This window comes from Barbus barbus, assembly GCF_936440315.1.
Source record: "Barbus barbus genome assembly, chromosome: 15".
In the NCBI taxonomy this organism is placed as follows: Eukaryota; Metazoa; Chordata; class Actinopteri; order Cypriniformes; family Cyprinidae; genus Barbus; species Barbus barbus.
The window spans coordinates 6,508,413-6,521,076 of NC_136743.1; the positions used below are offsets into that span (position 1 = coordinate 6,508,413).

Genomic DNA, 12,664 nt, shown 5'->3' on the forward strand with positions numbered 1-12,664 from the left:
AGTCGAGTCACGACCACGCCCCTTGTCCGGGTTTGAGTAAAGTTTTTCTCTGTAACTTACTACCGCTTCGATGTGATCAAACGAGTAAATTACGCGGAAACGATTTTAATTAATCGGTTCTTACAATATGATTGGATTTAATTGATTTGGGTCATCGATCCTGTTGTAAGAGACTGAACCGAGAGAAGGATCGGTGGAAGCGGAGGAGTTCAGTGAGTATGACTGTAACGGCCGTTAAGACAGACCTGCACGCGCTAACACAACAAAATATCAAATTAAAAGCCAAAATTAAAACTGCAGATACCATATTATGATTTCGTTCAAATATAACGTGTGTTTTTTTATTTAATTTAAAAGTAGGTTATCTTATGTGCCCTCAAGTGATAATATGGTTAAACATTTACATTAATCTACCAGTAAACTAGTAATGTGCTTTCCCTCTTTGGTTTTGCTCAGGTCTGTACAGAAGTCATGTTTAAGGTTAGTGTTTTATGTGATTTTATACATTCGGTATGGATTATAGAAATACTTTTCTGGCTTAATCCTGGTCTTGCTTTTATTGTTTGCTTTGGGAGTGAGACGGGTGTCTTTATACAGCTTTATAAACGATGTGACATTGGCTTGTTTTTTCAGAATTATAGGTTTTACATTGGAATATAGTTCAGTTTTTATTTATTGTTTGCTTTTAAACTTTCTTTATTCAGACAATATTCTTATCACAATCCTCTCTGACTAACACGTCTATCCTCCTGCCACAATATACTGGAAAACTCTGGTTTTGGCTAATGTTTATTAGTAACTGCTTACTCGACACACTGTGTGTGTGTGTGTGTGTGTGTAAGTGTAAAAGGGGTCTTTAAATGGTGAGCACCTCAGTAACAGCTGTCAAGTGACAGTCACGCATTGTGATGACTGAAGTCAACATCACTTCCTGTTTCATGAAAGGTGCAGTTTCTTGCTAGCCTCTATTCATGTCTCATCTTGTCAAGCTAACCTGCCTCTGAGGTACTCTGACAGTTGTTTTTCTGTTGCAATTATGACACACAAACCAGTTTTGTAACTGAGAGTTTATGCAACTCTGTTTTTGAAGTTCTGATTGTTGTTTGGAATGAAGAATGAGAGTACAATGAATTTGAAGGTCTTTGGCGTAAATGCTGTTTTAGCAGGCAGAGTGTGGTTCACTTTTCAGTGTCAAATAAAAAAGGACTTTGTGTTTAATGTCTTTTTAATGAGGGAATAATTACACAAGAACTAGTATAAAACTATAAATGTAGTTAAATATGTTGATTAGATGCATAGAAACAACATTTTACATTTATTGCAAAATATGCATATATGTTTTTAAGTAGTTTGACTGTTACATCGTTTGCAGTGCTTGTTTCTTTGATTTTTTTTTTTTCAGAATTATGGTAATGTAGTTTCTCATGATTCCCACTGTTTAACACAATTGTTTTAAAAATGAGTTTCAACAAAAACATATTCTATTGACTAACAACCTGACAGCTGACTGTAGATCTGTCTTTAATGATTTATAAGTTAACAATAAAAATATAGTAAACATTTATCGTAATTTTGCTTCCAGAACCTGACTGTTCCACTCTATAAAGTCTTGCCTGACTTTTTTCTCATTTAACATCGTTTCCTCAAAAATGTCACATTATGTAATTGTGCATTAATGCAACCTCTTTTTCATGTTGATTAATACACAAGTTCACATGAACTAAAAAAAATCACCCTATTTTTATTTTAAATTTTTTGTGAATAATGCATCCATGTATGCTTTTTCCATCCATGTAATTTTGCATAAAAAAATCATAATTTGAACTTCCAAGGGAAACGACAGACTTCTCTTTGGTGACATATGCCTTTTCGTCCACTTAAACACCGCCTTCCACTATTGACCACAAACATGCATTAATTTTTGAGCGAGACACCCACATATGAAAATACAATCAACAACGGATTGATAGAACCCTGCCTAGCATTTTTTTCTCTTTACAATAATCCATTATACCCAAATGTATGTGACAATACAGAAGAAAATTTGTCGCTACTTCCAGTTCGTCATGACTTTAGACCACACTGGGATTGTGCAGCATTTGCATCTTTGTAAAATGATATAGACAAATATATATATATATATATATATATATATATATATGTGTGTGTGTGTGTGTGTGTGTGTGTGTGTGTTTCAGTGAACTCTATGGTTCCTCAAGCTGATTATCTTCTTTCTGGATTAGTTTGGCAATGACAAATCAGCTTTCCAAATGTTACAGAGGTGTAATAAGTTTGAAAGTGACCGACAGTTACCATTAGAGTTGAAAATTGTCTCTTCTTTTTCCTGCTATGATTCTTTTTACATCTGTGGGGCTTCGTAAGAGAAGGGTGAACAAAGCCCTTCTCTTGCCACAAACCTGAATGCGTTTTCTTTGGTACCGGCCTGCTTGCATGGCAGATAATCAACTGTGTTCATGGGCCAGTCGCTCTTGCTTTCTCTCTTGTTGTTGGGCCCCTTGATTTAGCTTTCAAATACACAGAGCTGACACACACTCTTAATATCTGCCTCCACTGCATGTGTCCACCGTCTTAGTGGGTGTTGCCATGGCATTACATACAGAATGAGGCTTCACACTCGGCATCTTGTGTTCTTTTCACAGAGAGCTCCGGAAGAGCATCCTGGACAAAACACACACAAACACTCACTTCCCAGACCCATGTGGTGAATATTAGTCTGGATAAGCTCATCTGTAGTGCACTGGACTCCACAACTGCAAAACGTCAGAGAGACTTTGGAAGTGTTTCTAATTTATTCAAACTTTTTTTCTGGGATTCGGTTCATTATTTTTCCCTGTTGGATTACTTTCTGGACTTGACTCGGATCAGTACTTCATAATGCTCTTCAATGGCTGCGAGCAGTGCAGTGGTTAGCATGCAGAATGAGAACCGGACCTTTGTCCACTACAGGTAGGCATGCAACACTTGAATTACGCTTTCTTTTGTAATACACCTTTTAAGATATTCAGAGCTAGTCCAGTATTAACTCATTCATAAAGACAAACCAAAATTGTATTGATATGCCACTTAATCATAGTTTTTTATTTAGTACTGTAATAGATTAACAGACCATAAATGTGTCCTTTGACTCTTTTGATTTAATACCTAAAATTTATTTTAAGGATACAAGTAGGCTTATAATCGAAACTTTTCAATAAATCATTGCTAATTGCTTGTCATCATCTTATGCATTTCCCTTTATGTCTAAAAAAAATGTTTTGTTGGGGAAGGTGTTTGACTGAATTTTAATGTCATTATCAATCTGAAGTTTTGAGAGAAATCTAGTAGCAAAATAAACCCAAATCTTGCAACATAGCATTTCCAAGGTAGTATTATTGTAGCGCTTTAGTGTGTGTGCATGCGTGTGTGTGTGTGTGTGTGTGTGTGTGTGTGTGTGTGAGAGAGAGAGAGCCGTTGTGCCCCAGTTTACTCAATATTTAATAACACTGTGAATCATTTATGACGATTGCCCATATTCTGTTCTGCAGTCCATGAGTTGGGTTAGTTTTTTATCTTTTAGTCAGTCTTCTGCAAACATCTGTCACTCAGACATTGTTAGCAATGCATATATAGTAATATTTACATTTATGCATTTGGCAGATGCTTGTATCAGCTTGCATTGCATTCAGGGTATCTGTTTTATCATTACTTGATTTGCCCATGACCTTGGCATTGTTAGTGCATTGCTGTACTGTTGAATGTACAAGGTAGATTTTTAAATTAACCATAATCATACTCATTTGCATTAATTTCCCAAGACCAGTTTGTCATGAGAAACAAACTACAATCACTGTTTCTGAGTTTCTTTTATGCAAATCGATTCCATTTTTTATATTCTAGATGAAAGCTCTCTGATTCGTGTAGTCTGTTGATCAGTCACATGATGAATTGAGTTTCATGTCATCAGAAGCAAACGCAGCGGGTCTAATCTCTGTAGTGTCCCTCTCTGTGTGCGCACTAATCGCTCATGACAGTGGAAAGCAGAAACACAATCAGATTAGCTGTTCAAGTGCTGAGCATGACAGTTTTTCCCAAAGCCATCTTCAACCTCTGCCCTCAAAGAGTTTGTAGTGGTGTAATTCCTGGTGAAGAATTTGGTTGATTGGCAGCCTCGTCGTGATGTATGTGTGTTTGGGACGGTTGGTTTTAGAGATTACGGCCCCATCGGAGGACTTTTTAAGGAGCCAACGAAGCCCTTTAGATGCCTTTCACATGTCCAGTTTTCTTTGATTGTGTGAGGCGTGAAGGCACCAGGTAGGACCTCTACAAACTCTGACGGACAGATTATTATGTGTAGGGGTTAATTTTATGGAAATCTGGTAAAAATAATTGCAAGGCCTGATTGATTTGTCACATATTATGCAGTGTTGGACTGATTGGTAATGAATTTTTTGTGTTGGGTGCGTTTTCCATTTAGCTTTATTGTTTAATTAATTTGTAAGAAGTTGTAAGGGCTTTACATTGGGCAGTATTCGTTTACTAATGTGAAAATAATCCACAAAGTTAATGTGTCATGCATTGTTGTATATACCCTAACCTACAATGAAATAATCAAAAAAATTAAATTATTTCCCTGAAATTGTGTGCCAAAAACTTTATTCCTTGGATTTAAATGATATCCTATAAGCCCCCCAAAATTAAGACTTTTTTTAAACAAATGTTTTGTTTACACACAAAGTTACAAATGTCAAACTGCCACTTTTTTAACTTTCCCAGCACAAACAAATCAGTGGTCTGTTATGGCAGCACCTAATTCTCCTTTAATTTCCCCAGTTTTTGACTATGAGTTAGATTCATAAAATTTGATCCATAAAAGATTTTGTTGGTTTTTGTAATGAAGACATCCTGCTTTGTTGGTTTATTCCTACTCCAGTTAATGCAGAGACATATTCTCTTCACAGTGATTCATAAAATAGTTTTTTGCTGCCCCCTGCAGGATGGAGGCATCCTGTTTGGACCTGGCTCTGGAGGGGGAGCGTCTCTGTAAGGTGGGGGATTACAACGCCGGCGTTTCTTTCTTCGAGGCCGCCATGCAGGTTGGCACAGAAGACCTGCAGGTTCTGAGTGCCATCTACAGTCAGCTGGGCAATGCATACTTTCACTTACATGACTACAGCAAAGCTCTGGAGTTCCACCACCATGATCTTACACTTACTAGGTATACTTGCACAACTTTACAGCAAATGTAGCTTCCCCAACTGCTCAACAGTTTGGGCTCAGTAAAGTTCCAATAAATGCTGTTCTTTTGAACTTTTCTATTCATCAAATAATTCTGGGTTTAAAAAAAATCACAGTTTCCATAAAATTAGGTAGTGCAAGTGTTTTCAAAATTGATAAGAAATGTTTCTTGAGCATCAGCATATTAGAATGATATATTACAATAGGAAATACTTATTTTAAATTATAATAATATTTTTACTCTTATTTTTGATCAAATACGCAGCCTTGTTGAGCATAAGAAAGCAACAACAACAAAATGTTGAATGGTAGTGCAAATTCCAGGTGTTTCGGTTGTATTACCAATAATGAATGTTCTTTAGGATTGTATGATATTTGTACTGAATGTTAATGACAGCGCTAATTTATTCTTTCAGGACCACCGGGGATCAGCTTGGTGAGGCAAAAGCCAGCGGTAACCTGGGGAACACATTAAAGGTTTTGGGACGCTTTGATGAAGCGGTGGTCTGCTGCCAGAGACATTTAGATATTGCCAGGGAGCTGGGCGACAAGGTGAATGATTCGTTTAATGTACACAATAGACATTACATTACCATAATGGACCATATTTCATACAAGACTTACACATTCTATTAATTCTATTAATGCTGCATTAGAAAGCTCTGGCATTGACTGGAAAAATTAGCTTGCAAACTGACAAACATTTGTGTAAATCTGACATAAATCTACAGGTCTTTATTTACCTTAAAATCAAAGTTGTGAATTGTTAAAGAGAAATAGATTTTTCTGACCTTGATTTAAAAAAAAATTAAAAAAATCAGCACAACTAAGATTTAAAAAAAAAAAAAGCTATTACCTTCTTTGTTTTTTATTTTGTGGTGGGAGCTTCCATAAGATGCACCTGGGAGTATAATTAACCTCTAATGTTCACATGCTTAGTAGTACTTTTTATTTTTTTCAATTGATTTAATTTGCTTTTTTCATTAAGGCGGGGCATGCCAGAGCACTTTATAATTTTGGAAATGTGTACCATGCCAAAGGGAAGAGCATCTGCTGGAGCGGAGCAGAACCTGGAGACTTTCCTGAGGAGGTCATGACAGCACTTAGAAAAGCAGCGGAGTACTACGAGTGAGTACCACCAAGACTCATGTGAATGGACATGTGTATGGTACAGAGTTTTAACATCCTCCTCCTTTTCTCCAATTGCTCAGGGCAAACCTGTGTATCGTGAAGGAGCACAGAGACAGAGCAGCACAGGGCAGAACTTATGGAAACCTGGGCAACACATTCTACCTGCTAGGAAACTTCAGGGATGCAGTAGCCTCTCATGAACATGTGAGTGATCTGTGTCATCATTTGATTATGGAAATTCTATTAACAATGTAAAGGCCTGTTCACACCAATTACGATAACAATATAGATACAGTTCTCAATATCATTCTCAGTATTAATGAATAGCTGCGTCCACACCACGGCTATAACGATAAAGGCACAGGGAAAAGATATCGTTGGAATCACTTTTAGAACGTTTTTTTTTCCTAGCTGATGAACAACAAAAACATTGACACCCAATCAGAGACAATTCTGCTATTACAAGGTGGAGAATTTAAAGCGGCGGACGAGTGTGCGCTTAGAATAGTTATCGTTCGCTGGTGTGGACGCTAAAATTATGTTTACAGTTATCATTATAGTTATCGTACTTGGTGTGAACGGGCCTTATCACTGTGCAAAAGCACTCACTGCACTGCACGTGAAACATTTGTCTTCCAGCGTTTGCTTATCGCTAAAGAGTTTGGTGACCGTTCTGCAGAAAGGAGAGCCTACTGCAACCTGGGTAACGCTTGTATATTCCTTGGGGAGTTTGAGAGGGCTGCAGAACATTATAGGTGAGTGTAACAGAAATATCTTCTTTTTTTATATACAGTGCCCTCCAAAAGTATTGGAACAGTGAAGACAAAATTGTTCTGTTGGCTGTGGAGTCAAGACATTTTACAAATATGATTAAAAGATGAATATGAGACAAAACTACAGAATGTCACATTTTATTATTGGGTAATTCAACACATGGATGTTTTACCAGCTAAAAAGTTCAGCACTTTTAGAGTTTCATCTGATGTGAGCTGCCTCACAGGCCTTTCTAAGTGATCAGCTGTGTCCCGTTTCATTAATTCTTCACATATTAAAAGCAGGGAATGTGTCGTATCAGTTACAGTGGGGCAAATAAGTATTTGATACACTGCCAATTTTTCAAGTTTTCCCACTTACAAAGAATGGAGAGATCTGTAATTTTCATCGTAGGCACACCTCAACTGTGAGGGACAGAATATTGAAAAAAAATACAGAAAATCACATTGTATGATTTTGGAATAATTAATTTCCATTTTATTGCATGAAATAAGTATTTGATCACCTACCAGCCAGCAAGAATTCTGGCTCTCACAGACCTGTTAGTTTGTCTTTAAGAAGCCCTCCTATTCTCCACTCATTACCTGTATTAATTGCACCTGTTTGAACTCGTTACCTGTATAAAAGACACCTGTTCACACATTCAGTCAATCAGACTCCAACCTCTCCACTATGGCCAAGACCAAAGAGCTGTTTAAGAATACTAGGGACAAAATTGTAGACCTGCACAAGGCTGGGATGGGCTACAGGACAGTAGGCAAACAGCTTGGTGAGAAGGCAACAACTGTTGGCGCAATTATTAGAAAATGGAAGAAATTCAAGATGACTGTCAATCTCCCTCGTACTGTGGCTGCATCTCGGACTCTGTGGGATCTCGCCTCCTGGAGTATCAATGATCCTGAGAAAGGTGAGGGATCAGCCTAGAACTACACGGGAGGACCTGGTCAATGACCTGAAGAGAGCTGGGACCACAGTCTCAACGGTTACCATTAGTAACACACTACACCGTCATGGATTAAAATCCTGCAGCGTGCGCAAGGTCCCCCTGCTCAAGCCAGCACATGTCCAGGCCTGTCGGAAGTTTGCCAAAGACCATCTGGATGATCCAGAGGAGGCATGGGAGAAGGTCATGTGGTCAGATGAGACCAAAATAGAACTTTTTGGTATAAACGCCGCTCGCCGTGTTCGGAGGAAGAAGAAGGATGAGTACAATCCCAAGAACACCATCCCAACCGTGAAGCATGGGGGTGCTTTTCTGCAAAGGGGACAAGACGACTGCACTGTATTGAGGGGAGGATGGATGGGGCCATGTATCATGAGATTTTGGGCAGCAACCTCCTTCCCTCAGTAAGAGCATTGAAGATGGGTCGTGGCTGGGTCTTCCAGCATGACAATGACCCCAAACACACAGCAAGGGCAACTAAGGAGTGGCTCCGTAAGAAGCATTTCAAGGTCCTGGAGTGGCCTAGCCAGACTCCAGACCTGAACCCAATAGAAAATCTATGGAGGGAGCTGAAACTCCGTGTTGCCCAGCGACAGCCCAAAAATCTGAAAGATCTGGAGAAGACCTGTATGGAGGAGTGGGCCAAAATCCCTGCTGCAGTGTGTGCAAACCTGTTCAAGAACTACAGGAAATGTCTGGCCTCTGTAATTTTCTGTACCAAATATTAAGTTCTATTTTTCTATTGTGTCAAATACTTATTTCATGCAATAAAATGGAAATTAATTATTCAAAAATCATACAATGTGATTTTCTGGATTTTGTTTTTAATATTCTGTCTCTCACAGTTGAGGTGTACCTACGACAGATCTCTCCATTCTTTGTGAGTGGGAAAATTTGAAAAATCTGCAGTTTATCAAATATTTGCCCCACTGTATATCCATTACTTCTGCATTCTGAATCTTGCATTCGATGATGACACACACAAACCAGGATGAAGACGAGGGAGCTGACTTTGAGAGAAAAGCGAGCAATTTGGATGCTAAAAGAACAGAGGAAGTCAATTAGAGCTATAGCAAAAACAAAGGGCATGGAGAAATCAAGAGTTTGGAAACCACCAGTGACACCAGCAACCAACAACGACCTGATCGGCTGAGAAAACAACAGCAGTTGATGACAGACAAATAATAAAAGCTGTGAAAATGAATCCTAAAAGACATGTCTGTAAAATCACCAACAACTTCCAAAAAGCTGGGGTGATGCTCTGACAATTTACTGTCCTCAGCAGACTTTAACACAGAATTACAGATGCTACACAGCAAGATGCAAACCTCTGACCAGCACCAAAAATAGAAAGGCAAGATTATAGTTTGCAAAATAGCACAAAGGTGAGCCGGAAGAGTTTTGGAACTGTGTTTATGGACCGATGAGACAAAGATGAACTTCTATCTAAGTGATGGGAAAGCAAAAATGTGGAGAAAAAAAATAGAACTGCAATGATCCCAAGCATACAGCCTCATCTGTAAAGCATGGTGGAGGTGGTGTCATGGCATGGGCATGCATGGCTGTCTCTGGAACAGGCCCTCTCAACTTTACTGATGACTTAATGTATGATGACAGTAGCTGAATGACTTTGGAAGGGTACAAAACCATCTTGCCTACCAATATTCAAGAAAATGCCACCAGATTCATTGGGAAGTGCTTCATATTGCATCAGGACAATGACCCAAAACACCCTGCCAGTTCAGTCAAGGAATTTATAAGCCGGGCAAAGAAATGGAAAGTCTTAGATTGCCCAAGTCAATCTCCAGATTTAAATCTGATTGAACATGAATTTCACCAGCTGGAGAGGAGAGTAAAGGCAGAAACTCCCCAAAACAAGCAACAATTGGAACTGGCTGCATTAAAGGCTGGGAAAAGTATTTCAAAGGATGAGACCAAGAGTCTGGTGATGTCTATGGGCCACAGACTCACTGCTGGGATTGTGTGCAAGGGATCTGCAAATAAATAATAGCTTTTAATCTTTTATATCTGCCTTATGTTCAACTGTCCCAATACTTATGCTCTGAGTGGGATGATCTCTAAAAGTGCTGTTCTTTTTATTTGGTAAAACATATATGTGTTGAAATGGCTAATAATAAAATGTGACATTCTGTAGTTTTGTCTCTCATTCATCTTTTAATCATATTTGCAAATGTCTTGACTCCACAGGCAACAGAGCAATTGTGTCTTTACTGTTCCATTACTTATGCAGAGCACTGTATATATAAATAGATTTATTTATATATTCTTCTGAAAGAGAGTGCATTACAGGCCTGTTGAGATGGGGTTTGATATGGATTTTGTTCCAGAGTTTCTGTGGGTTCTTAAAATCTTAATTTTAAGTTCAATCAAATTTAAGGCAAGATAAAGTTGATTTATTTAATGTACATCATTGACATTACCATAATCGAACATTGCATTCATTCATTTAGTTGTATTCATCGACCCTTTTATTCAGAGACACTTGCAAATGAAAATGCTACAAGACTAGCGGTTCATTCTGATCATAAGGCAGTTATATTAGTGCTGCATTAGAAATTTAAAACCATACAAATTTGTGAACATTATAACAAAAGTCTTAATTATCTTTTTTTTTTCTTAAATCCTAAATTTAGGATGGAAAACAGGAATTGCGATACATTCTAATATTATATTTAAACTTAAGGCTGGCTATGATATTTTATTTCAATAAAAGTGAGTGCTGCATAGTCAAAGTCAAAATATGGTGCTCTTACACATTCCACAGTCTCACAGTTTCAGAGTAATTTATAATCAGTGAATACTACACTATTTCTGGCAGGCAGTGACTTCTGATCTACTGCTACGGAATTACCACTTTATTATTTTTATTTTGTAGATTGTTGTAAGTGCATATTTTATCACCCTCACCTTTTCGAATGAGCAGCTGGATATAGTAAAGCAAACATATTTCAAAATAATTTTGGCCTAATTTAATTCAACATAAACCTCTTTTAGCTTCTCTATGGGCCACCCTGTAACAGGAAGGAACGAGTAGGTACATCATTTGATTTTCAGAAACTCTGGCTGAGATCTGACAATGATTGTGTTCTGAGTGCAGGAGAGCTCTACAGTTGGCGTGGCAGCTGAAGGATCTGGCGGTGGAGGCTCAGGCCTGCTATAGTCTGGGCAACACATACACACTGCTGCAGGACTATGAGAGAGCTATCGACTACCATCTCAAGCATCTCATCATCGCTCAGGACCTCAATGACAGGTGCTCTCACACACTAGCAATCATGTTTTGGTTGTGGCCAACTGATATCTAAAGAACGGGGTGGCAAACGGTCAAATAAACTCATATATACTGTATAAATATTCCCAATGTTCCCTGCTAAATAAAAACCGTTATAAAGCATAATAATAATTTGCATACTCATTATGGAAGGTATGTTTTCTGTAGGATCGGTGAGGGCAGGGCCTGCTGGAGTTTGGGAAACGCACATACAGCACTAGGGAATCATGACCAGGCCATGCACTTTGCAGAAAAGCACTTAGAAATCGCAAAAGAGGTACGTGCAGTTAGACACATCAGTAGGTGTATATCTGGAAGTACCTTTGATAATTGTTTTAAAGGAAACCAGTCTTGCTCTAAACTGCAGCAGGGTAATATGCAATTTGAATGAGTAAATAAATTATTATTGCTCTTAGGATGTATTTGAATTAAATGCTCGAATTGTCTTATTTACAGACTGGTGATCGTAGCGGGGAGCTCACTGCTCGCATGAACGTCTCAGATCTCCAGATGGTCCTCGGCCTCAGTTACAGCACAAACAATTCAGTAATTTCTGAGAACAAAGAGATCGACTACAACCTGCACGGTACACAAATAGAGCACCTGGTCTCCCTTCAGCCATAGTATCCCAAGTTCCTCTATAGGATTTATGAATGGAATAAAGTGAGGGACCACTGCATTTAAGGTTTTAAACTGATTGATTGGTTTGTTGTTTTTCCAGGAGCCAGACCTAGGATGAGTCGACGGCACAGTATGGAGAACCTAGAGGTGATGAAACTCACACCTGACAAGATCAACGTGAATGTAAATGTATTTATATGATTCATAACTCTTAGTCATCAGTTCATAAGACAATGAAGCATAAATCTATGTTTTTAAATCTCAGCTTCAGGGATTCATAGACTAATTTAATGTCTGTCCTGCAGGGTCAGAAGTGGACCAGTGACATCCTCTTCAAGCAGTCCAAATCCTCACTGGCCAAGTCATCCTCAAAGCTCTCCTTTGTCAATCGTTTCCGAGGAAAGAAGCACAAACTGCAGAACAGCTCCACTAAAGTCCTGCAGGACACCAGTAACACACGGGAAGCTCCTCAGAACAAAGTACTTAAATCACATGCAAACGTGTTTACTAAAACCCATAGAATACTAAGTCAAAAAAGACTATATTTATTAGTTGAGATTCCTGATCTGAGAAAGATTCATGAGTCTATATTATTCTAAAGAAAAAAGTTTTTGTAGTCTTTCATCAAAATGTAATATCTTGCTTCACATCTGAAACGTCTTCCCCTT

The 12,664-nt window shown here is 38.4% G+C and overlaps 1 protein-coding gene across 14 annotated transcripts in view; it reads left to right on the plus strand.

The window, feature by feature from the left end:
• The window catches only part of LOC306881329 (G-protein-signaling modulator 2-like), a 14,086-nt gene continuing 1,422 nt past the window's right edge, over window positions 1-12,664 (plus strand). Inside the window, exons 1-13 of one of the 14 annotated variants that reach the window (XM_079435366.1) lie at window positions 1-212; window positions 457-480; window positions 2,661-2,967; window positions 4,994-5,215; window positions 5,652-5,787; window positions 6,224-6,363; window positions 6,447-6,570; window positions 7,006-7,121; window positions 11,202-11,357; window positions 11,544-11,652; window positions 11,832-11,961; window positions 12,097-12,179; window positions 12,302-12,475. In XM_079435366.1, the coding sequence (XP_079291492.1) occupies window positions 2,906-2,967; window positions 4,994-5,215; window positions 5,652-5,787; window positions 6,224-6,363; window positions 6,447-6,570; window positions 7,006-7,121; window positions 11,202-11,357; window positions 11,544-11,652; window positions 11,832-11,961; window positions 12,097-12,179; window positions 12,302-12,475 (1,452 nt within the window). In that variant the 5' untranslated portion in view covers window positions 1-212; window positions 457-480; window positions 2,661-2,905. Of the gene's footprint in view, window positions 213-456; window positions 481-2,277; window positions 2,968-4,109; window positions 4,312-4,993; window positions 5,216-5,651; window positions 5,788-6,223; window positions 6,364-6,446; window positions 6,571-7,005; window positions 7,122-11,201; window positions 11,358-11,543; window positions 11,653-11,831; window positions 11,962-12,096; window positions 12,186-12,301; window positions 12,476-12,664 lie in introns of those variants that run through there. The other 13 variants (XM_079435370.1, XM_079435371.1, XM_079435362.1 and 10 more) reach the window with 13 other exon arrangements.